The sequence below is a fragment of the Manacus candei genome, unplaced genomic scaffold, assembly GCF_025592945.1.
Source record: "Manacus candei isolate 608988 ecotype Guabito, Panama unplaced genomic scaffold, ASM2559294v1 h1tg000049l, whole genome shotgun sequence".
NCBI lineage: Eukaryota > Metazoa > Chordata > Aves > Passeriformes > Pipridae > Manacus > Manacus candei.
In genome coordinates, this window is record NW_026138097.1 from 10,119,135 (window position 1) to 10,143,372 (window position 24,238).

At 39.8% G+C, this 24,238-nt stretch overlaps 1 protein-coding gene across 1 annotated transcript in view; it reads right to left on the bottom strand.

Moving 5' to 3' along the window:
• The window catches only part of E2F3 (E2F transcription factor 3), a 43,028-nt gene that overhangs the window by 2,714 nt on the left and 16,076 nt on the right, over positions 1 to 24,238 (bottom strand). Inside the window, exons 2-6 of the mRNA XM_051799236.1 lie at positions 9,049 to 9,160; positions 6,553 to 6,772; positions 5,844 to 6,004; positions 2,744 to 2,856; positions 300 to 438 (exon numbers count right to left, since the gene is read on the bottom strand). Coding sequence (XP_051655196.1) covers positions 300 to 438; positions 2,744 to 2,856; positions 5,844 to 6,004; positions 6,553 to 6,772; positions 9,049 to 9,160 — 745 coding nt within the window. The remainder of the gene's footprint in view (positions 1 to 299; positions 439 to 2,743; positions 2,857 to 5,843; positions 6,005 to 6,552; positions 6,773 to 9,048; positions 9,161 to 24,238) is intronic.

Sequence of the window (24,238 nt, forward strand, 5' to 3'; positions counted from 1 at the left end):
TTGAAAATGCAAAAGGAACAAAATTGTTTTTTTCTTCATTATTGCACAAACTTTGGCTACATATGATAACTTTGGTTACGTATGCAAATAGGAAGCTTACTTTAAACAACTGATGGAGAGAAAAACGTATTTCCTGCTACACAGACCAGAAATGCACAGTGAAACATCGGTACCTTAGTTCTTCACTGCTCAGAAAAATAAAGCCAAAAAATAAGAGTCGGATATCTAAAGTTCAAAATGAAATCTTGAATGTGAGCTTGAAGGAAGGCCTTTAGTATATTACGAAGAAATAATCTTACCTTTGGAAATGGTTTTGGAAATATTTCCGTTGTGGTCCTGACTATAGGTTTTCATTGGACTGAGGGCATCATTTTCCTCTGGGCACAGATAAACTTCAATAGGTCCTTGAGTACTAGATAAATGTATCAATGCACTCTGCTAACAAAACAAACATCAGTAAGGTGTTATAACAATGAACAGAACAAAATACTGATGATACTGAGTAAATTCTTACTGGGGTGTCAGTGTTTGAATACATTTTTTACTAATCAAAAGAACCTGAAAAGAACCCCAAGCCTTTTTTTCACAATGTGAAAAATTAGGCTGACGTATCTTGTTGACTAGAAGACAAAATAAAAGCTTTTTCCACTGTCTGTAGTGCACAAATCTCAAAAGCCCACCATGTTGTGTGGTGTATCATAATGAGGGACTTATAAAGGATTGAACTCCTGACACTTTTTTACAGCCACAATAACCTGGAGCATTCTGATGGAATGGAACTGTGGGAAGCAAGTCACAGGTTTTATTATTATTCATAACAATAATATTGGATGTAGTTGTGTAAAGGTTTCTGCTTTTAAAGGATGCCAAAACATCTTTTCCACTCCCCCAAAAACCTTCAGCACTTCTTCATACTGAACTCGAACATCTATATGGCAAGTTCACCTATTTATCAGGAAACATTTCCAAACAACAAAAGAACCCCCAAACCAGATGCCTTTTCTTCATCCAAAATTATTTAAGTCCTTCTGCCCTCTGAAGGCAATGATTTTAATGGTGGTTCTGAATAACAGGATCTGCTAATTCGTCACAGAAAGCTACATTTTTCTTACCTTTTGCACATTGATTCAATAAACCAACATGACATACCTAGGCATAGAAAACCTGCAAAGTTGCTCTTTGTGTTATGATGGAAAATCATAAATTACTCCGGTTACAAATAAACCTGCTCCTGGTGTTTTGCATTAATAGTTTTCTAAAAAGCATGAACACAGGCATTATATACCTCTTCGCAGACTTGTTTCAAATACATCTTATTGTGCCCTTTGACAAAATGTTCCTCATACTATTTGTGTTCTGACAGTTATGTAACATAATAGACAGCATTTACAAACACGAAGAACACCAACTGAACAGGGATTCCCTGGGGCAGAGAAAACGGTTAAGAGTACTTAGGGCAATGTTATAGATAATTAGAAAAAAGGAGATGGGAAGAGCGGGAGTTGAAAAAAGGTACTCTTGAGTGACTGAGGTACGCAAAAAAAGGACACTGAAATGTAACTGCAAATGACAGAAAGAAAGAAGACTTTACTGCCTGAAGCTGAAAATTAAATGAGTAAGTTGGGTATAGAGGATTAGGGAGGTCTAAGAACTAATTTTAATGATGGTGTGCATCTCTCTCTGCCTGCCTGATTTCACTGAATTAAAAATCAAAGCATAATGCCCAGGGGAAAGAAATAGGAAAGCAAACAATGATAATAGTATATATTTATGGATATTGATAAAAGATATCCTTTCCCCATGGCAGCAAAATGATTTATTCTTCCTAAACCTGCACCTAGGTTCAAAGGGAAAACTAAGGACAAAGGCAGAGAAAACAAAAAAAAGGATGGAAACTTGCCTAAGCAAGTGCAGAATAATCTTAGGAAAAGAAGTGACAGGGAATCTGGAGTCTGCCGAGTCTCAATAGGTATTGCTGAGTTCACTGGCCCAGTGGTGGGGATGAAGGAACAATGCAGAGAGGTATGAACAAGACACAGTGGTGTTTGGGGAGTTAGCCCCATCTCTAGTTGCTCCTTGAGTGAAGAAATTAGGTATGTTTTTTGAATCTCTGAACCAGTGGCTTATGAAATTTATTCACGTTTGCCCAACATATTTGGGTCTATCTCATCAAGTGAGAATTAAAATAAGTGTCAATCAATAAAGCAAAGATGATGATGACGGAAGAAGGAAGGGCAAGAGTAAAACACAAGTTTCTACAATAACTGTAATACTTCAGAAAAGATAATCCTACATTAAAACATATGTTTCAAAAAATTAGGATATCAGTAATATGAGTCATCAATATGCTTAAGGCATTGAGTTATCCATGAACTTTTAAACTAAAACAACAAAGCTGAATTTCCAAAAATTTTACATGGTTACAAACCAAGGAAATTTCACTTGTCAAGGAAGAGCTTTTCTTCATATAGAGTATGGCAAAAGAAAACATCTGTAAATAGAGTGGATTACTCTGAAGAAACCTGGAAGTGAATGAAAAGGAACAAATAATGATTGCCCTATGTAAAATTATTTTTAAAGTTTCCCCTTCATTTTTTAAAGAAACATCTCTAAATTTTGTAAGTAAGATGAATATAGGATGGTATGTCTGGGCATCAGATACCACAGTAAGACTCAAGACACACTTGCTCCATCTATAGAAAAATTATATGTAACATGGCAGACAGTTCCAGGTTCTTCTTACCTCCACTGGGTCAGGCACTTCAAGTCTTGTTTCTGGAGGAGCTTTCACGACTATAACAGTTTGGTCTTTAAGGCCACTAATTTTTCGAATATCTTGATACGTCACATAAGCTAATGTAATCACTGTTAAGGAACTTTCCAACCCAGATTACAGTACATTCAGATTATTAGAAGAGGCAGAAGTCTTTGAATTATTTTTCCATTCTCTCATAGCTACATTGCTCTTAGCCCAAGGTTTTCTGTTCTCTACCTTGTGACTGCAGTGACACCCTGTGAGAACTTTCCTTCAATGTAACAGCTAGGGTCACTACTAAGGGAACAAAAGGGAGTCTCCATGCTAAGTGCCTCTCTCCTCCTTTACACAGTTAAAACTACATAAGCTAAAGCTCAACAATCTGAAATCGGTCACAGACAGCATAAAGCAAAAATTCTTATGCACTTGCTGTCAAAGTGCAGAGAACTGAAAATCACAGAAAAAATGTACAGGAATTACAGATGTGTGCTACAGAAGCACATACACAATATCACCACATCATAAAATGGTTTGGGTCGGAAGAGGCCTCAAAGATCCTTTAGTTCCAACCCCTCTGCCACCAGACCAAGTTGCTCAGAGACCCATTTAACGTGGCCTTGAAACACTTTCAGGGATGGGGCATCCACAACTTCTCCAGGCAACCTGTTCCAGTGCCTCACCACACTCTCAGTAAAGAATTTCTTTCTAATATCTCATCTAAACCAACCCTCTTTCAGGTAAAGCCATTCCCCCTTGTCCTGTCACTATATGCCCTTGTAAAAAGTCCCTCTCCAGCCCTCCTGCAGGCCTCTTTCAGGTACTGGAAGGTGCTTTAAGGTCTCCCTGAGGTCTTCTCTTCTCCAGGTTGACAAAAAGCATAATTTCATTTTAAATTTGAGGGAATTCATAAATGTAAGTATATAACACATACCACATATATAGAAACATATAAATGTATAAATATTTACACAGCATTCATATGTTTATACACTAATTTATATTATATAAAATTCCTTTAAAAACCTGTTTAAACAACTACTTTAAATCTCTAGACGGTGCAGAAGGTCAATTTCTGTATAAGCATGGAATGAATATGAATATTTTGCTGTTCAACATGTATTTGTCAAAATCATCATGAATGTTTTGGTGGGTTACTGCACAGTGATGCCTCACATACTGATTCATGTAACAGAGGTGCTTTGGCTGCGAAAAGAACTATGACATGGCCATGATCACAGGCAAGCGCTTCCAGCTCTTTAGTTTTGTTGTCTGTGAGTTATCTAGCACAACTTTTATGCCATAAACATAAAAGCCTCACTTATTATCTTTTTGCAGGTGTAAATGTGTACTGTTACTGTGCAGTACAGCAAGACAGACTGCTCAAAGCTTAAACTGCCAATACATCTTCCATCTATCTTGGACCAAAAGGTCAAGAGGCAAAATGACAGGTCATCTTTCACCCAAATGGCTTTTATCAAGGCTTCTACTGTTTGTTTAGTAAGGTTTGCAAAGGTAGAGTACAAATTACAGCGGCAGTGACTGTCACTATACGAACAAAGGAAAGAATTTTATAGTTTTCAAATAATCCTCACCACTCCAGCTAAGGGCTCCTTCATGCTAATGCTGGGCATAAACTAAAACATTCAAGGTAGCAACCAGTTACTTTCTGATTCTCTTTATTAGGGAGACAAGGAAGCACACTACCTAATGGTGAAGTAAAAGAAAAAAGACCTTCAAAAGCAGAAACTTTGCCTGTAGCAATTAATGAAAGGAAGAATCTTCTCGGTTCCATGAGTATTCAGCAGGTCAGACTTCAGTGAGGTGAGCCTAAGACAATACTCAGATTCATCTCCAGGTTTCACACTTAATGCATTCCTTTCTCAGCAATCACTAGTATTATCAGAGTCGCAGAGGGATTTGGGAAACACGCTCCCCTAAATCCAAAAGCATGAGGCCAACACAGTGCTAATGATGATCCCTCCTCGCCTATCCCCATGGCAGCCAACAACGGCTGGGCCGGGATCTCTACTACAGCAATCAGCACCACGAAACCAGGGAATTGTAATGCTCCGTTTCGTCTGGCTTACATCTCTTCGTGGATCATGCTCGTAGCTGAAGGCAGCACTTACCCTAGTTCCTATGCCATTTGTGGTGATCTTTGGTTCTATCTCAAAATGTCTATGAAATTCAGCCAAAAGGTAATGTTCACATAGTTTGTGTACTTTTTACTGGTACTCCCGCAGTTATTTCCTATCCTCCAGAACAGAGAATAAGTTCACCTTATTAGATACTCTTTAAAAACTACTCATTACATGAAGTAATAAGTTTTCACATCAGCATTTAATAGAATGCTTTCTTGTGTTGCTAATAGGTGGGAAATTAGTGAAAAGGTGAACTGGTTAATTATAAAGGGTATTAACAGCCAAAATGAGTCATATGAACCTTATGCAATTGAGTATTGCTATTACATTAAATAATTCAGACTAAAACAGACATATTGAGACCTCATAAAACCTTTCTTTATGATATTCTATTATAAGATTGTCGACCCAGAGGAATCTGAAAATTTGTTGCAAGTTTCAGACTAAACTGAATCCCAACTTTATTTTCCTCTCTGTGCCTGTAATTTATATACAAATCAGCTTAAAATAAAATAAAAAAATAAAAAATTAAGTAATGACTAGAGAACTCTGTTACCCTACCAAAGACTTTCTCTTCATGTCTTTATAATTTCTGAACACATAAAACTGGGGTTTGCTCTAGGCTCAAAATACTTGAAAAAAAACTACAGGGCTATAAGAGATTTTCACTCATTAATTAGTTAGATTCTTGGTTATACTCTATGTGAACAGAACAGAAATGTTAACAGTCTCCGTCATACACCATCCTTTCTTCTTTTTTTTTAACATTCCAGAAGCATTACAGGTGCAAGTTGCTCAAGTAATTTTTATATCAAAATACATTAAAACCTATTGGCCAACTTCTTGAAACTTCTGATGCTTTCTATCACACTAAATAGAGGAATTCTCCCAGTATTGCTGGGCACAGCAAGGAGACTGACCACCTTTGAAGTTTTGGGAAAAAGGATATCTCTGATTTTCTGAGTCCTCCGTTAGCAGCTTGAGGTCCAGGGTGCAGCTTTGGATTAGCTCATCCAGTTTTTTCTCTTCCTGAGTCAGTTCCGTCACCTCCTTTGTGAGGCCTTGACGCTGTGCCAGCATGCCACCATCCTCTGACAGACTGCAGCCCCTACAGATATAAAAAAGGAAGACACCCTTTCAGCATTTGTAAAATTTGGCCCTATACTATGGAAAAGGGGAGAGGCAGGATGCGACAGTAAAAATCAAGTTCTTAGTGCTTTCTCTCCAAACCCACCCATAGCGAATCAACAGAAACTATGCTTTCCAGAAAAAAGCATCTTTTTGTCATGACAACATATTTTGGAACTGCCACCAAGACGGAGAAGTTGAGTATTTCTAAGCACTTTCAAAATCTTTTTTCTAAACACTCACTAAAAAAAGCTGAGGAAGGTGGTAGGTAGAGATGGATACCTGAAAACCTACTCCACCTGCAGAAGTGAATGAGTCAATCCAGTATTCAGACAGGTTTCTAATTTCCATGACAAATGCTTTTTATACACTTTCTTAACAGAAAAAGAAAACTTTATCCTAGTGGAAGGCATTTCAGATGACTCCTTGGAGCAAAGTGTTAGAATGGAAGGTGGGAGAAGAAAAACACTGCTGCACTGTGACAGTGAAATCAGCCAGCAGGGATGGAAAAGGATAATGAATACTTACATCCACTGAATGTTGTTTTTGGATTTTTTCTTAATGAGATGGATGCCTTCCAGTACATTGGTGATATCATAAATCCTCCTTTTTTGCACCTTGAGGACCTCTGCTGCTCTGTTCAAATCTAAGACCCCATCGGGAGACTGGCTCAGCAACTGAATGAACTTCTTTGTAAGAAGGCCAAGTGATGTATCATACCGAGTCTTTTCTGAAGGAGATTTTGGAGCTTGGAAAGAAAACAAAACAAAGCAAAAAGTTAAATCAGTTTTTCTCTGGTTTTGGTTCTGAAAGCAGCATCCAGAAACGAAAGGATATATATTACAGATACGTCTTTCATTTTTACTAAAGAAATCTCTCAAACCTCTGCGTTAAAACACAACTTACCACTACATATTTATTTGTATTTCAAGATGTACTTTTCCAAAAGTCACAGGTACATGAGCAAACATATATATTTTTTAAATGCAAATATTTCCATTAGTTCGACAGATACATATAGCAATATTCTACTTAGGCTTTCACTATGTGAATTTGTAATAGTATTTTTTAGTATGTAATTATCCTGGTACCAAAACCAAAAAAAACCCCCTATGACTCTCCTTTATCAGGTTGATAGCCAGCTTTCATCAGGGTTTGATTTCCCCCCCTTCTAAATTAGAAGTCAGCAAGCGTCTTGGACCTTACTGGGTAACTCATGGTTTCCATGCACAAAGGCAGCATCTATATACTTTTAAACTTTTAAATACTTGGATTGGAATGATTTCTAATTCTAAATGTTTTAGGCCTTTCTGTCAAAGTAAATGAGCCACCATTATTACAAGTCTGCTGGGCTGGTATATCTCAAACCCTTCATTTGCTCCCAGTATTATGAAGGATGGATTTTAGGCTGATGTGGTGATATTCATGTTTTCAAGCATTGGGTCACACATTAAACTGCACAAGTCAGTCAAAACTGAAATCCTACCTGAGAGTGAACCTTTAGACTACACTGAAATATTTTGAAGAATATGATGGCTTTTCAATGAAAACCAAGACATTGCATGTTTGCAAAGAGAACCAGCGAGCTGTATTTCCTTCTTGGGTAGATTCAAGGCTTATTTGCACTAGGAAATGGAAGAAGATTCATAGAAAGGCTTGGGTTGGAAACAATCTTCAAGATCATCCAGTTCCAACTCCCCTGCCATAGGCAGGAACACCTTCCACTACACCAGGTTGCTCAGAGCCCCATCCCGCCCAGCCTTGAAACACTTCCAGGGATGGGGCATCCACAGCTTCTCTGGGCAACCTGTTCCAGTGTCTCACCATCCTGTGAGTAAAGAATTTCTTCCTAACATCTAATCTAAATCTCATTCACATCCACACATGATCTTGTGGATTTATAGTAGAGTGGTTGCTTTGTTTGTTTTTCTTTGGGGTTTGGAATAGAGTAAGAGGATCAGAGTGATAAGGGCAAGAGGCTACTTGACCCCCACCTTAAATGGCACGCATCATGTTCTTTGTATACAGCCTTATCCACACTGCAGCAGCATCCTGTGCACCAAACAGTACTGAATTTCTATGAGAATCCACTTCAATTTAATATAGACTTCATTTAGTTTAATGAAGTGCAGTTTAATTAAAACAACTGTGGTTGTTTAACTTCTTTGCTTTAATGCTGTACCTTCAACTAATTTCACTTTTCCTATTTGCCTCAATAGAAACAAGTAGACTGGTGAGGAGGGACAAATATGTACCCCTTTGCGTTTCTTGCTCTCCAATCACTACCATTGCTGCCCCAGTCCTCTCCTTTCCCTATTTGCCTCCCTCTGCCAGCCTAATTCTCCTGCTGAAATCCTCCAAAAAAGATAGCAAGGCTACAGCCCCCAGCTCCTGCTGCAAGAAACCCACTGCCCAAGACAATGCAGATATGAAAAAATTAGTACTTAGAGCAACCAGGTAGCAGGAGTAATATGTCCAGTCATATTGCAGGGAGAGAAGGCAGCTCAGAGCTCAAAAAGAGCATTTATTGTACCATGCTGCTGAGGCACAGCTACCACTCTTTCCAAATACCTGCCCACGGAAAGAAGCCCTGGCAACCAGCTGCTGTAACTCCATCGGGGAAGGAGGAGGCTGGCCTGATGAGCCTTGCCTAATAACTGTGTTTGATCCCATCATAATACCTTCATTTTTCAGCATCTGCCTCTCTAAGCATCCCAATATCATGTCCTTGGCTGAAGAGAAGGCCCTGGGTGGAGAGGATGCAGGCTGCCCAGCAGACAGAGGGATAGACCTGGAAGCCAGGAGCCTCTGCAGCCTCTCAGCAGCTCTGCAGCAATCTCTGCATGCTGCAAACTTGTTGTCCATTGCCTGCTGTGGAGTTGAGTTGTATGCATGTCCAGGTGAGAAGAGCAATGAACACACTCTCTAAGCTTGGTAATGCAGCCTGCTGTATTGGTTTGCTCCAATGTCAAGCTAGTAAAATAAAAAACTCTGTGCTGTACAGCATGGTATAAGTTCTCTTACTTTTTGGACTATCTGGACTTCTTGTTGCAGCTCTTCCTTTCCCCTTTGGAGTCTTTAGTCCTTCCGCAAGATACTGGTGGCCGCTTTCTCCTAGCTCCAGCCTTCGTTTTGCCTGTTAAAAAAAACAATTTTTTTTTAAATTTATGGACAGTTAAGAAGTGTATTTCACTTTATCAAACACAATATTGGGGCTATAGGAAAGGCAGACAGCAGTGACCTTTTCGCAGCAAGGTATCAGGACAGGTTCATAGCTCATATGCATCACAATGGAATCCGAATATTTACTGGAATCCTAAGGTGGACTTAAATATGTCACTCTCAAAGGCTAGGTTGATAAGGCTTTTATTGGAAAATTCAACAATTTTTTTTTTAATTTGAAAAGCTGAGTGACAGTTGCATGGTGTATTTCAGTCTAGTTCGGACCTTCTTAAATAGGTATGAAAGATTTTGACTCTCACTTGAAAACATTTTAGTTGAGAAAAAACCATGACAATCAATTTCTCAAGCACACACATGTATGAACCCACAAAGCTACATATCTTTTGAAAAACACCTTATATCCATCTAAGTTTGTGCACAGGTAGTATTAATGAAAGTTATGTTTTTCCTTCACCATTTGAAAGGATGGTTTTGAGAGGACCGATGAACTTTCCATCAATGAAATACAAGACACGACATCAAAAGCAGCATTGAACAACTCTTCTCCTCTGCCTCTCAACAACTGTTGTCCTTATTGAAAGCACAATCACTACATTTATTTCCCATTAACTAGCATGTGCATTAAAGCTGCCTACATAAAAGCAAGGTGGAGCAAAAGTACTGCCAGAAAGATGATGCCTGAAAATCAGCTAAATGTTGCATTCAGCTCAAAGGAAAGCTGCGTACATCTTGAATAATGAAAAGAATTATGAAACTGTTAAACCATGCAACACACAGACAAACTGCAATGTTCCTAGACAGAAACACAATATACTATCTTTGGAAACAATTCTATACCCTTCCATGCCACTCAGGTTACTGAAATGAAATCTGGGGATACTTGTTATCCTAACAATAGAAAGAACATTACCTGGAAGACAGAGAAAGAAGAAGAAAAAGAAGTTTTGTCTCTCTAATCAAGTTTAGACAAATAACTGCTTCTAAAGAATGTTGTTTATTCAGTTAGGCAGAGTAATTCAGAGTAACTCACGGTACTTTATTTGCTTGTTTTTTAGACTCACCCCAAAGGGTTGGATAATATTCTGCTCCCCAGTGAACCAAGACAAAATAATACATTCTGCTAGGGAGTTGCATACAGATATTTCTGTATTGTGGATTTGTCTTACACATTTTGCTTTAGGTCTGTGACCAAGAGAAAGCTCTAAATAAATTAATTTATATGAATTTGTTTATGGATAGCTAACTAACATCTTTGTATTAAACTCCACTTGCAAACCTCAAACTTATTAAAAGGCAAGTTAAAGCACATGAAACTTGTACAAGCCCATGGTGTAACAGCATGTGCAGAGCACTCAAGCCACTCTTCCCTACATTTTGTGCGAAGGGGCACAAAATTCATTGGTGACAGAGCAAAACTGAACTGCATCCTCCTAACCAACATAGGCACTGCACTCCCAGCAGACCATTGGTGGCAGCTTCCAAAGGCCTGAAACACCTCTGCTCTGCTCAGCTCTGTAACCCAAGGACACAGATTTTAGAAAGGTCAACTGTTAACAAAAGCATCCAGCTAATATGTTTAGCCAATGTAATTGGATTAAATTAAGATTACAGCTATTCCACAGGGAGAAATACATTTCACACTTTTCTAAGTAAGTGTTTTTCCACCCTGAGAACTATAAGAGAAAAGGAAGGAGGGGTGAAGAGGGAACAATTCAGGGCGTGGGAAGACTAGGCTAAAGGGATACAATTAAAGATAAAAGAGAATCTCAAAACCAGGTGTGAGAAGGAGGGGTAGTGCTTAAGACTTAAAATCCAGAGATTTGTAGCAGCTCTCTCCATCAGAAGAAAAACTTAGGTTTGGACTATACATCAAAACTTTTTGTCTCAACTTGTTTGCAAGACACAAACAACAGTATTTTGCCTCTGCTTTTGTGGTTAAAGACTTATAAGTTTCTCCCGTAAACTTCAAATAATCAGAGAGAACACAAAGCAGCATCCATTGGCTGCACACAGCAGCACAAGCCTGTCTACATGTGCTGGGGTTACTACAAACAACATACTCTTGTCAATCTCACCAGCATACTGTACCTGTGGACAGTGTGGGACTAGTGACTGGTTTCTGGAAAAATACCAAATGACAGAGAGAGTGCTACAGGATAGTAGTTTTTCAGGGTCCGAAGCATGCAGAAAGCCTGAGAGAGGCATAGAGTAAAATATTTTAGAGGGGTTTAAAAGATCTTGATTACCAACAGGCAATTTTAGCAAACTCTGAGGAATGCTTAATATCAGTCCAGATGTTACATGTCACTCAGCAAGTGCTCTCTTCCCCTTCCTGTTTTACAAACTACATAACTGATAAGACGCAGGACTGAAATGGTGTATTCTCTCAATTTCTTCTTCCCTGAATTACAGACCAAAAATTTTCTCGTGCCTTTGTCTTTGCAGGATCCTGGGTGACTCACAGTTTCTCTCTCCCATCTCCAAAATTATTCATAGTGCTTTCCCATATCAGGCTTCCCTTCAGGAAGCTCGAGATCTGTGCTCAGCAAAATCAGTGACCCTTTTAAAAAATATCTTGTATAACTTATTTCTATAGTGCTAGAGCACTATATTCATTATTTGCACTATTTGTACCAACTAGTATTATTTGTCTTTATTGCATTGTTCAATCAATCATAGCATGCACAATCACCTGACACAATACGTGGTACCGGCTAAAAAGTAAAAAGCCAAAGGATACCAGCACAAAGCATCCCAATGACAGGGAGAGATAGGAAGCATAGGGAGTAAGAACTTTTCAGTGACATGAAATCTGAGTGCAACAAATGGAAGTCTGATTCCTCAGGGTGACTGTGAAAGGATACAAAACACGAAGGGCAATGACACCGGCAAAGCCACAAAGTGATACATCCAGTAAGAGACATAAAAGTAACAGGAAAGTATCCCACTGAGCTGAACCAGACACCTCCCTAACACCTTGGTAAAGAAGTAAAAACTGTGGCATTGTTTAACTTAAGTTTCTCTTCCAATAGTATGAACAATCCCTAATATAGATACAACAGATCCACTGTTCAGTGCAGACCACCAAAAACTGGTGGCATCTTGACTCCTATGTAGTTTTGCCCTTTTAGCTTCAATCCTTTTTCAAAAAAAAAGAGACTCAGATAGCTACCACAATTAACATCAGAGGCAAACCCACAAGAATATCTTCATAAAAATACTTGTCTATATAGGAAAATAGTTTAAAAACTCCTAGGATAAGCTAAGTATTTTCAAGTAGGCAGGACCTGATGCAATTCACTTTACAATACTCAGTCTCAGGGATTAAGTTTTAAGAGGATGTTGGAGGCAGATATGCTTGCAGAGGAATAGAAAAGGTACAAATGCAGTTTTTATTAATTGAAAAAAAAGGGTAGAAAAGGTGCAAATGGGAAATTATAGCCCATTCCTCTTAATGGGCTGTTTTGACTTCATGACTACCTGGGTCTAACAGGTTGCTGACCACCTCTTCTGCGGTCTTCCTTCATCCCTGTGCTCTCCCTGCTACCCTGGTGCAGGCAGCACCTGATCAATGCGTCCTCATCAGTCCCCCCAAAAAGCTGGTTGAAGAGGTCACAACCAGCAGTAACTTAGTCCCCCTCCAAAACAGAAGTGAGTTTTCTACCGGGTTATCCCTTGTGGGTGAGGTGTCTGCACTGAGAACTGCTGAGCAGAAGCGGTGTGACACCGCCCCACGCCCCTTGGGGCATCAGCTTGGCATTTGAGTGGCTTCACTTTCACGTCACACAGCAATCAACTTCACTTCTCAGGGAAAGAAACCGGCGGCAATTAGAAGGAAAAAAATAGACAAGTATGTGCTAAGCATTAGGTAACAGCCGGCACAAGGTTTTGTCAAGATAGCAGAGAGCACAGTTCTGTGGTGAGGCAGACAGCATGTTTTTGAAGACTGCATCATGTCCAACCAAAACATCATTTTCTACAAGAACTATATTTCTGAGCTTGAGGGGAGCAGTAAAACACCCTCTAATTCTTTCCAGTGATAAAAATCATGGAGCATAACACTAAAATTTTTCCTGTTAGATGTGTCTCAGCTTTATTACTGAATGCAAGTTAGTTGCACTGTTTGCAAGAGACACACCTAAGAAAAATTGCATTACCTGGGTTACTTTTTTAGAATTCTTTGTCTGAAATACTCCTGCACCCATTATGCTTTAGCAAGCATGTCAAACTTGATAGAAGAATGATCTGAGTTGGGCATATTCTATTACCCCCAACCCCAAAATTTAAGAACACCCGGAAAAGTGCAGTCAGAACATTTTCATTACAAACACGAAGAGCCAAATTCCATTTCAAATTAGTGTCACAGCTCTTGGGCCTGCCCAGGCTCTGCACATCCCATCTCCTTGGAGGTCCCATTCAGGCCAGAGACACATCTAAGTCCCCTGCTCCTCTAGCAGCCATTCAAGGTATATTAGAGGAGCAGCAGTCTGATTTAAATACAAAAGGACAAAAGTTGAACTCAGAATGAGAGCGAAAGTGCCCTGGGACAAAGCCTGCTGAGATGGGGACAGAAGATAAAATAACTTATTCCAAACAAAGATGGGATGAAGAGCTGAAAAGAAACTCCAGTTTAGGGTTGACTGGGCAGGAAAAACAGGAAGACTGGAAATGACAAAGCATGGTAAGGAATAAATTGTTTATATTAAATGATAGCTGATAGTGAATTAAGCAGCAAGTCAGAGAAATGTGTCTTAGGGCTCAGCTGTGGGTGTCTCAGGGCAAGGACTAAGATGGGCAAGTTAAGCAAGGGATGATGACTAAGCCTGGAGTAGTCTCTGGAAGATATTACAATTGCTAGGGGCAGATAAAATGGCAGCTTTTCTGTATGCCACGACAACGCTGATATTACTGGGGAGGGGATGCAAGCCTTTCCAGGCAGCACAGATAAATTTTGACCGCAGTGAGGAAGCCATAGCATAGATGCTTTACCCATCCGCACATATTCTCCACAGGCTTTCAACCACATTTTCTAAATTAAGCAGTCACTTAAAAATATAATTTATAAGCTGAAGTTCTGGAGGTACGAACTCTAGAAAGCTGTTCCAGAGGTCATGAGTTGCAGAGAAGAAAGAAAACATCTTAAAGGAAAGGGCAAATTAAACTTGAGCTTGATGAGGAAGGAAAACAAGAGAAGCAAAGGAAAAAAGACACCTTGGGGTGAATGCACAGAAATATTCATACACTAAGGAAATGTCTCCAGTGAACGAGGTGATACAGGCTGTGCATTTAGAACATACTCAAATGAACAAACCCTGGTATGTGGAGAGCCCTGAGTGCCTGCCAGAGGGCTGCATCCAGCTGAGGGCATGGCAAACAAGACTGCTACCGCCAGGAGAGACTGAAAAATAGGGAGAGGTGCAGAGAGGAAAGCAGAGGAGCTCTCAGAAAGGAAGAGGTTGAGCTCTGCTGGTCAGCTCACAGGTAAAGAAACACCTGAGGTCAGCAAAAAGATGCAAGAGGACTACCAGAGCTCCTGTCTTCGGACTCTACTGACAACTCATTTCATACCTACCTCCTCATAGCTCAACAGAAATAAGTCTGCAGTTCAAACTCCTGGAAGGGAGAGGAAATTCAGTTTTCCACAAAGAAATATTTACCCCAGTGGTCTACACATGGATACTAATAATTTGTACCATACTACCCCAGGTTTCAGTAGTTAATTCTGACAGTATAAAACATTTAAAAGGAGGTTAAAGAAAAGAATAGGAAGATAAAGAAAGAGCTGGGAATTAAACAACTCATACGTAAAAGACAATAAACTAAGTATGTCCTTAAAAGGAGAGTTCAAGAAGTTCTCTCAACTCTTCCCAAAAATATAACTTCTTTGTCAGAAGTAGGCATTCCCATACAGAGGAACAAGCAGAACAAGACCAGGAATGTCAGTTTAATGAAAACGTGACCTCAAAATTCAGTTTTACACATAGCCCATTCATTAGACTGAGGTAAAAGAATATGAAAAGATACATAAAAATAGTGCCTTGAAAATTGAATACATTGTAAAACCAACACAAGGTAGAAAAGGAGTCTGAAATAATAGCTACTTATTCACCAGGATTGTTAGTTGAGTGACAAGCAGCTCATATTTAAAGTAAAATTTAAAGAATCATTTTAAAGCAAATGAAAACACAGCTTATAGAAATCATCCTGATCAACCTACTCCAACACAAAAGCCTCAAATTTTTTTTCACACAAAACAGCAACTGTATTAAAAAAGGAACAAAAAATCCTTTCTATTATAGGAATTTCTGTTTCCTACACTATCACCTTATTTTTCAGCTTATTATAGTTTTGACTGAGGGAAATTCTTCTCTAGGTCTTACGTTGAAATTATTAATTCAGCTATTAATTGGCAAATCAGAGCTCGAATCAGTCCAGCAGTTTAATTACCTAGGCAGCCTCGTCTCCTCAGATGGTAAGATTGATGGGGAGATAGACAACAGGTTAGCAAAGGCATATAGTGCTTTCGGAAAGCTTCATAAAAGAGTTTGGTGAAATAAACACTTGAAGAAAAGTACAAAGATCAGTGTTTACAGAGCCATTGTGCTGTCTGCTCTTTTATATGGATCTGAATCATGGGTCATTTACCGCCACCACCTGCATCTCTTAGAACGCTTCCATCAACACTGTCTCCGTACAATCCTAAACATCCACTGGTCAGATTATGTGACCAATACATCTGTTCTAGAACAGGCAGTGGTTACGAGTATTGAGGCCATGCTGCTGAGAACACAGCTGCGTTGGGCAGGGCACGTCTCCAGGATGCAGAACCACCGCCTCCCTAAGATCTTGCTCTATGGTGAACTTGCCACTGGCTGCCGCATGAGAGGAGCCCTGAAGAGAAGATACAAGGACTCCCTGAAACAACATCTCAGCCTTGGCCATATTGATCAACATAACTGGTCTACTCTGGCCTCCAATCGGGAGGTCTGGAGACACACCATCTATAATGCTGCTGATGCCTTTGAGGAAGCACGGAGGATCACTCTTGAGGAGAAAAGACAAAGCAGAAAGAACTGTGTCTTGCAGAATATTCCACCTAAGGAGTCTTTCTGCTGTGCCTTTTGCAACCGAACGTGCCTGTCTTGTACTGGCCTTTTTAGCCACCAGCACGCTTGTAACAAAGGTGGGTAGAGCCCTTCCCAAATCTTTGTTCGCGAAGCCCAGCCATGATTAATTCAGCTACAGTCCAATTGCTTGTTTTTAATGTAGATGACTATTAAAAGAAAATCCCCTTTGTATGTCTTAATTGGGTTCATAATTTAATAAGATGTACCTCACAATTATCAAATTAAATGACATTCTGATCATCTGCAGCCTCTCCTTAATAGGCATTTGACACTGAGGTCTGAAGGCTGATGGTGTTACTCTGGTGAAGTTTCTTTCAAGGCCTAATTAAACGATTTTCCATTTTCATGATTCCCTCAGAAGCATCACAAGTGTCAAGGAAATCATGAACTGTAAGTGTTTAAAGATCAAACCATAAGACTTATATTTAGCTCCAAAAAGTTAAAATGAGGGTGGCCAAGATTCAGCGGCAAATTCTTGTTTAAAAGTAGGACCCAAGCCAGAGGAACTGAACGACGGCTTTCCCTTCTCAGGTTGAATATGCAGGAAGAAGCAACGCAAGTGCCATGAGTGCCTCCGAGTCATTGCTGCAGAACATCACACAAAGTCATTTTTAACACCCACAGAAAGGAATATATTAGCTTTCAGGCACGCTCAGCAGTTTGAGCACGGATAGCTTGCTCCTGTGTTAGTGGCACTGTGCATCAATGCCACCCCAACGAGGCAGTTCACACTTCTCTCGTCTCAAATCCATCTGAACAGAAGTACATTTTCAACTTGAAGGAAACCAAGAAAGTACTAAGATGTAGCAATGACAAATGGTGGTTTCTCACTATACCTACAGCAGGTAATTTTTACTAAAGGAGGATTATAATCTTAGTGTACCAAATACCTTTGATTTTCATCCTGATATCTCATGTGACCCAACCTGCCAGAAGGTCAGAGTACCTCACAGTTACCACCACTAACATAATTCTGATGTTGAGGTAAGTGGACAACCCCGTTCGATGCTATTCCATTTTCTGCTCATAGAGCTACTCAAATGCCATGGGATCAGCCTATGCCCTATAAGACTTGTGTTCAGTATAGCAGCCACTGTCAAAACGTGCAGCTTATCTCATTCTCCAACTCTGCTGCAGTACTTTGCATTTTCCTTGCACTAAAAGAGGAAGGGCATTACAACGGTTATGCAAGAAATAAACCAAAGCATAAGCCATGCTTCTGGCCTCAAACCAAGAGAATTACACCTATGCTGCATAGGAAATGAATCATCTGAGATCTTTCTTATTGCAATTTTTTCCACCACATATGAAACAATTACTTCTTACTAGAAGCATTGGCTTTGCACTGTACTGAGGTCGAAAGCTCCAGTTACCACTTCATGTTGAAATATGAAAAGTTATTTTCAGGAAACTGCACCCAGTTTTTCATCTCAACTGCTAAATTGCCCAAGGTGAGGAGTGCATGTGTCTCTGTGTAGTCCTGAAACGGTTCCGTCCCACAGCTACCCCCTCACCTCAACAGATGCCAGAGGCTGAGCTGCACCTGCCTGGTTAAGGTGGAAGCTCTGGAGACAAGAAGATGTAATGACAAACAGTAAAGACTTGCACGCAGAAGCACCCCATCTGTGGGGTGCAATCCTGACCACAGGTTTTTTGGGGTGTCTGAATGCAGCAGGACAGTTTCCCTCCCATTCCCTGGAAAGCATGGCCAGGGTCATGGTGGTAAGGCTAGATCTGCCACCAGCAGGCTCTAATGCCAGTCTGATCCTCAAAGCTCAGCCATTCACCCACCCCCGTTCCCAGAGACATCACTTCAGCCAGGTTGCTACCTCCAGAGCAAAGCTTGGGGGTTTTCACTTGTGGTTTGCATCAGTAATTTCTCACCACAGACATCCTTTGAAGGAGAAAAGACTGTCATAAAGCGGGCCTGATGCTGAACTTCCAAACTGATGGCAAGCAGGTGGCGGCTAAGGAACGCGACGGGACATGAACAGAAACAGAACAGGATGTGACAGCAGAGCAGCCATGTAAGAGACTTCTTAGTGTAATTTCCTTGTATTGGATTTATATGTCACAATTACACCAACACAGGTCCACTTTTTATGTTACCCATCAAGATCAAAGTAAGCCAAATAAGGAAGTGATAGTTTAAATTCACATGGTGAGTGACAGGGTGCCACATGTCCACGTGGCTGCAGAGCTGCTTGCAGTGCCTCAGTCCTTCAGACTTTCAGCCTCCTGACTAGCAAGGCTAAAATTGAACCGGACCAAGCGCAATAAATCTTTCATTTCATTTTAAGGTGGATCCCAAAGAAAAACCATTGCAAAGGAGTCAGTCTCAAAATATATCCTAGAGAACATTTTGACTTTAGTATTTAAGGACTGGTTTTTAAAGTACTCTTTTTAAAAAGCCATCAACTTCAAAATAAGATTGTGATTGGATTAGTTCCACTGAATGGCTTCCACTCTGTGTGTAGAAATTAGCACAGCTACTTAAAAAAGAAAAACTTTCAAACAGTCTGTTGTCTGCCAAATTGCCTGCTAAACAAACAAGCCCTGGGATTGGAGGAGGAAGGACACTGAGAGCTGGAGAATAGAATAGGATGAACTTCCTTGAAGGAAATTCCAGTAAATGCCATGGAGTATTACATAAACAGGTTAAAAATTATAGCAGCAGCATACTGGGCATATATACTGACATAGGAATCGGGAGAAGTGCTATTTCTACTTACATAATATACAGAATAAAGTCATAAACTTCTCTAGGAAAATGTAGTTAATAAGATTGGATCCATAAAAATTGAAAAGTGAGAAGGAGGAGCACTTACAAAGCCACACTAGTGCTATCCCAGTGTAGGTGCTCTGTAATGATGCAAGATTGGGCTTGCATCACAAAGTTTGCTCACTAAATTGCCAGCCTAAGCCACAGCATCTTGAGCTTTGTTTTCCTTGGATACAGGACATCTACAGGGAAGGATGATGTCTGTGGAATTATACCAATGAAATGCAAGTTTTCTTGTCTGCACAGGTCTGTGGTTCGAGATTTCCCAGCCTGGCACCCCAAACCTTCCTGTACTCCACACAAAATACCCATATGAAGTTATACCAGAGCAGTGCCAAGGGACTGCATCACGTGACTTACTGAGAGGTGATTCATAGGGAACTAAATAACTTGCACATCCTTTCAAAAATTAATGTCAAAAAGGATCTGTATGCAAACACTTCAGAAACTACAGCAGAGAGCTACAAACTAGAAGGTAGCAAGTTTTAAATACTCAGGTGCACATGAACATTAGTGTTAGGTATTCATGCCCCCAAAGAAGATGAATCCTTCCTTAAAAACGTCGACACCAATCTTGACTCCATATTTTTAATTCACTGCCTGAGGTACGATGGTTCTTACATCTTTCTTCAATTAATGTAATTAGTTATGAGAAGTCAGATCTGAAGTAGTAAAACCTTTTATTTTGAAGTACTTTCTTAATCTAGTTTCACACAAGTATAAAAATATATAGCTAGATTCCCCAAAAGTAATAAATGGACTTTGAATCCATTTAGGGTGATAAAAATATTATCAAGTTTCCAAAGGTCATTGAGAAAGTTGACAAAATACATTCAGAAGACCCAGATGAAATGCAATGATCTGCATTTACAGAGTCAGATGATAAGAAATAACATACGGTGCTAAGCATTTACTGTCATACAGTTCTGTACATTAGGTCAACAGTTAGAGTGTTAGTTCACTTTAAGGAAGTCTCAATATTGTTCAAAGAGATTAACCCTGATAAATTATTTCTGCACCTACAAGCAACTATAATGCTGACTTTGCACATGAGATTGATTTATCATTTGCAAGTTAATTAAGTATAGTTTTGAAAATGAAATTACCAGTATCACATAAAAAAGATCCTTAAGTAACCTTGAAGAAGTTAACACAATAACCTTCTCCTCATACCAAACCTCAAGAGTAGTGCCCAAGAAACAGGAAACACAATTTACATACCCAAAAGCAACTATTTCTAGAAGCAGTTGGAAAGGAGGCTCCAGATCAGCAGAAAGTCACAGAAATAGATAAAAGCATTATGAGAAGAGAGGGAGAGAATCACAGATAGCAGGGACCTGGAGATACCAGTTGTGGTTGACAGCCTCCTCCATCCAAGATCTGGAGCTGGTATAGCCATCAGAAGGTTTCTTCACAGCACATTTCTTTGACTACAAACTGATTTTCACCTAGTCTGGGTTGCTCAACTCTAGGAACTGATGATTTCCTCCCTCCACACATCAAGGTAGGCATGTACCCTTATTGCACAGGCCAGTTTGGCAACAGCTTATGTGGTTGAAATGGCACAAAGATAGCCAAGTTCTTAATGTTTTAAATGCTATGTAATGTCATAAAGAAAAACTAATCCACCGAGCTTTTGTTGTGATGCACATACTACCCCAGCAGTATTTTATCACTCCATCAGCCACACCAAGGAGCAGAACAACCTGGGAGTGCTGGAAAAATGACAATAAATTATTTAGTTCAAATAGGAAGTTTTACTTATTCTCATTGACAGAGAGGGAACAAAAACAAGACAAGAAGGCAGCAGTTCATCAGAAAAGTGAATGAGTATTGGCAGAAAAAAATAATTTTTTTTTTCACACTTGGGTAAATTCTGTCATGCAATGCACAGGGCAATCTAAAAAATTGATGTGATAGCCTAATTTACAAGATAACATCCAAAACAGATGTGTCATCACAGGGAATAAATTTTTAGGGGAAAAGAAATTGAAGTTGCTCTTCTTTCTCACATTATGTAGTGTATTTTTGAAAAGTTATACCTTTTCGCTCCGGTAAAGCAGAAAATCTCAGGTTATGGAGTCAAAATAAGGACTTGAATCTATATGAAAACTGACCCATACCAGACACAATCTGTCCATTCTACTTTGTCTTCTTCACTGCGTATTCCCTAAATACCTTGAGAGGACTCCTCCAGAAAAAACTGTAACTACCTTTAAGTCTCAAATTTTAAAATAAAGTGAATTCACAATTTCCCTCTGACCTGCCCTTTGAGCAAAGAAAAGAATCCAGCTTTCTAATATGACCTCCTACATATCCCAGACTAGTTGTTATGCCATTGTAGCCAAGGATAGGAATACAATTTCAGAATCCTCTTATGAAAGGTAGATGAACAAGCACTTGTCACGAAGGACCATAAACACAGTTGCTCTCACCAAAAAGCAGGTACATGGACTTGACCTCAAGGTTGTTCAGAGCTGAAATTACAGAGCATAACTGCAGATAAATTAGAGCAAAACATTCATAGCATCAAAACTTGAAGGTATCAACTCATGATTATTTTTCCCTCACTTAAAAAAAAAAAAATCTAATTTCCACTCTGAGTTTGCATTGTTTCGTATTAAGTTCTCCATGTGCTCAAGTTCAGCAACTTAAGAAGTCCTTTAACACCAGAATCATCTCACTAAGTGGTTGAGGTGGGAAAGCATCTCTAGAGATCATCTAGTCTACCTGCTGCTGCTCAAAGAGGGGGCAACTAGAGCAGGATGCTCAGGGCTGTGATCAGCTGGGGTTTTAAAATTGCCAATGAAGGAGACTCCACAACCTAAGAGACCTATTCCATCATTTGATCACCCTTGCTGTAAAATCTTGTGCTTAAATGGAATTTCTTCATTTCACTTAGTGCCCATTACCCTCCATCCTTTTACTGTCCACCACTGAGAACAGCCTGGCTCCATCTTCTTCAACCCCTTCCCTCATGTGTTTATATACCTCCAGACTCAACAGTCGCAGATTCTCAGCCTCTCCTTGTACAAGAGATGCTCTGAGGCCTTCACCACCTTCACAGCCCTTTACTGGTCGTGCTCCAGTATGCCCATGTCTCTCTCATAATAGGGAGCCCAGAACTGGACCCAGCATGTCAGATGTGTCTCACCAGGGCTGAGCAGTGGGAAAGAACCATCTCTCTCAAACTACTAGCAACACAATGCCCAATGCAGCCCAGAAGGCCATAATAGGGCATTGCTGGGCACAGGATCCCCACGGCTCTTTTTTCTGCAGAACTGCTTTCCAGCAGGTTTGCCTCAGTCCATTCTGGTGCCTGGAGTTATTCCTCTCCAGAGGCCAGAGTTTGCACTTCTTTTCCTGAACTTCATGAGCTTCCTGCCAGCCCCTTTCTCCAGCCTGTCAAGGTCCCTCTGGATGGCAGTGCAACCATCAGCTATATCACATGTCCCCCCCAAATTCTATATCTTGTATACCAATTTAGTCATCCCTTAATATTAATTTCTTAAGGAAAATATTGCTTAAGTAAGTTGCACTGAAGGGTATTTCCTTTAGACCTCAAATAATTTTTGCTGCCCTATTTAATATCATCTTCTACTTTCAACATTTTCCCCTTACAAGTACTAGCCCTGAATTGCATGTTATTTTACGTATCAGCTGCACCAAAACTGTTGACTGTGGCAAAAGTATCCCCCCTCTTGTTCCTTTTTTTGTACACGCCAGGATGCAAACCTCAGTGCCATCGCTTCTCAGCGTTGTGCTGGAAGCGGGTATGCTGTTGCTTGTCCACTACAGACTTCCCAGAAGTGCTGCTTTCCAGGATACAGGCCCTCTTTCATAAGGCATAGCCTGTATTCCCTGTTCTCTGGCATACAGCTTTGCCTTTTGCTGTGTTAAAGATGCAGTGTGTTTGAATGTGGCTACAGTGAAAGTTTTGAGAGCTCCATTATCATTTACTATTCTGCTGGCAATTACTATCAGTAATAGTTTTTTTGTTTACTTCTGTGACAATGATGAAAGCTCCACAGTATTGAGATTGGTGCAAATACTCACTGGAATCAATCAAAAGGACTCTCTTCCTGTTACTTTGCCAATTTTTAATCCAATGCCATGTTGACAGTTACTTTTTTTTTAATCAAAATGCTTTACAAAATTAAATATAGTTCCTATCAGCCTCAGTCACATGTCAGACAGCTGTATCTTTGCTAACTTTTAACTTCTGGTAGAAAGGCAGGAAAAGAAGAAAGGTGAAACTGAGAAGAGCTGTGCTGATAAACACTTTTGGAAACATCACAAGTACTCTTTGCAGTGCTGTATGCAGAACTCCATCCTCATAATTGCACACTACTTAAATCCTCCAAAAAGGGTTATTTCAAGACTCCTGGCCATCCCAAGTGTTTGGGAATTTTTATGGGTGCTGGCATGAGACTGGAAGAGCAGAGCATTAGAAGAGAGGCAAAAGAGATGACACTTAGATCAAAAGCAGAAGCTCACGTGTCTGTTCAGGACCTTTAATTTCCAGTCACTGTAGCCTCAAGTTTAGAGAAAGTCCATTTGGCTTCTATCACTGCTGCCTTCCCCCTCTTTTCCTTTTTGCTACCTGTCTTGCTGTATAACTATGCAGTTATTAGAACTGTCCAATAGGCAATAGACAGCTAAATGGGATTTTCCAGAAGCCTGGAAAAGTCTTCCAGTGGAATCTAGCATTAAAATACCACCTATTAAAGGCTGCACTAAAAATTCCTTTCTTTAAATAACTTTGAAGAGAGAAGAAATCTATCTACTCAATTTAGGTCCATGGATTCTTCCACAAATGTACCTGAATCTGTTCAGAAGATAAATGACCATATGGTTTAATTGTGCCTTCTTCGCAGAAACCGTAACTTTCTCTTTTATAATCAGTACACCTTGATCCTTTTCATTTTCAAATGCAGTCCCATTTATCCCTCTCACACACTTTTCAGTCTCTCCTTTTCATACTTTTCCTCTTGTTTTAGTAAAAGCTGTAGGTAGGGCAAACTAAAATAGCAAGTTTCACAACTGGACATGAGACATCCTTAAATTTAGATCAAATAAGCCCTTCCAAAGTACACAGGAGCTTTCCATCCAGACAGATTTA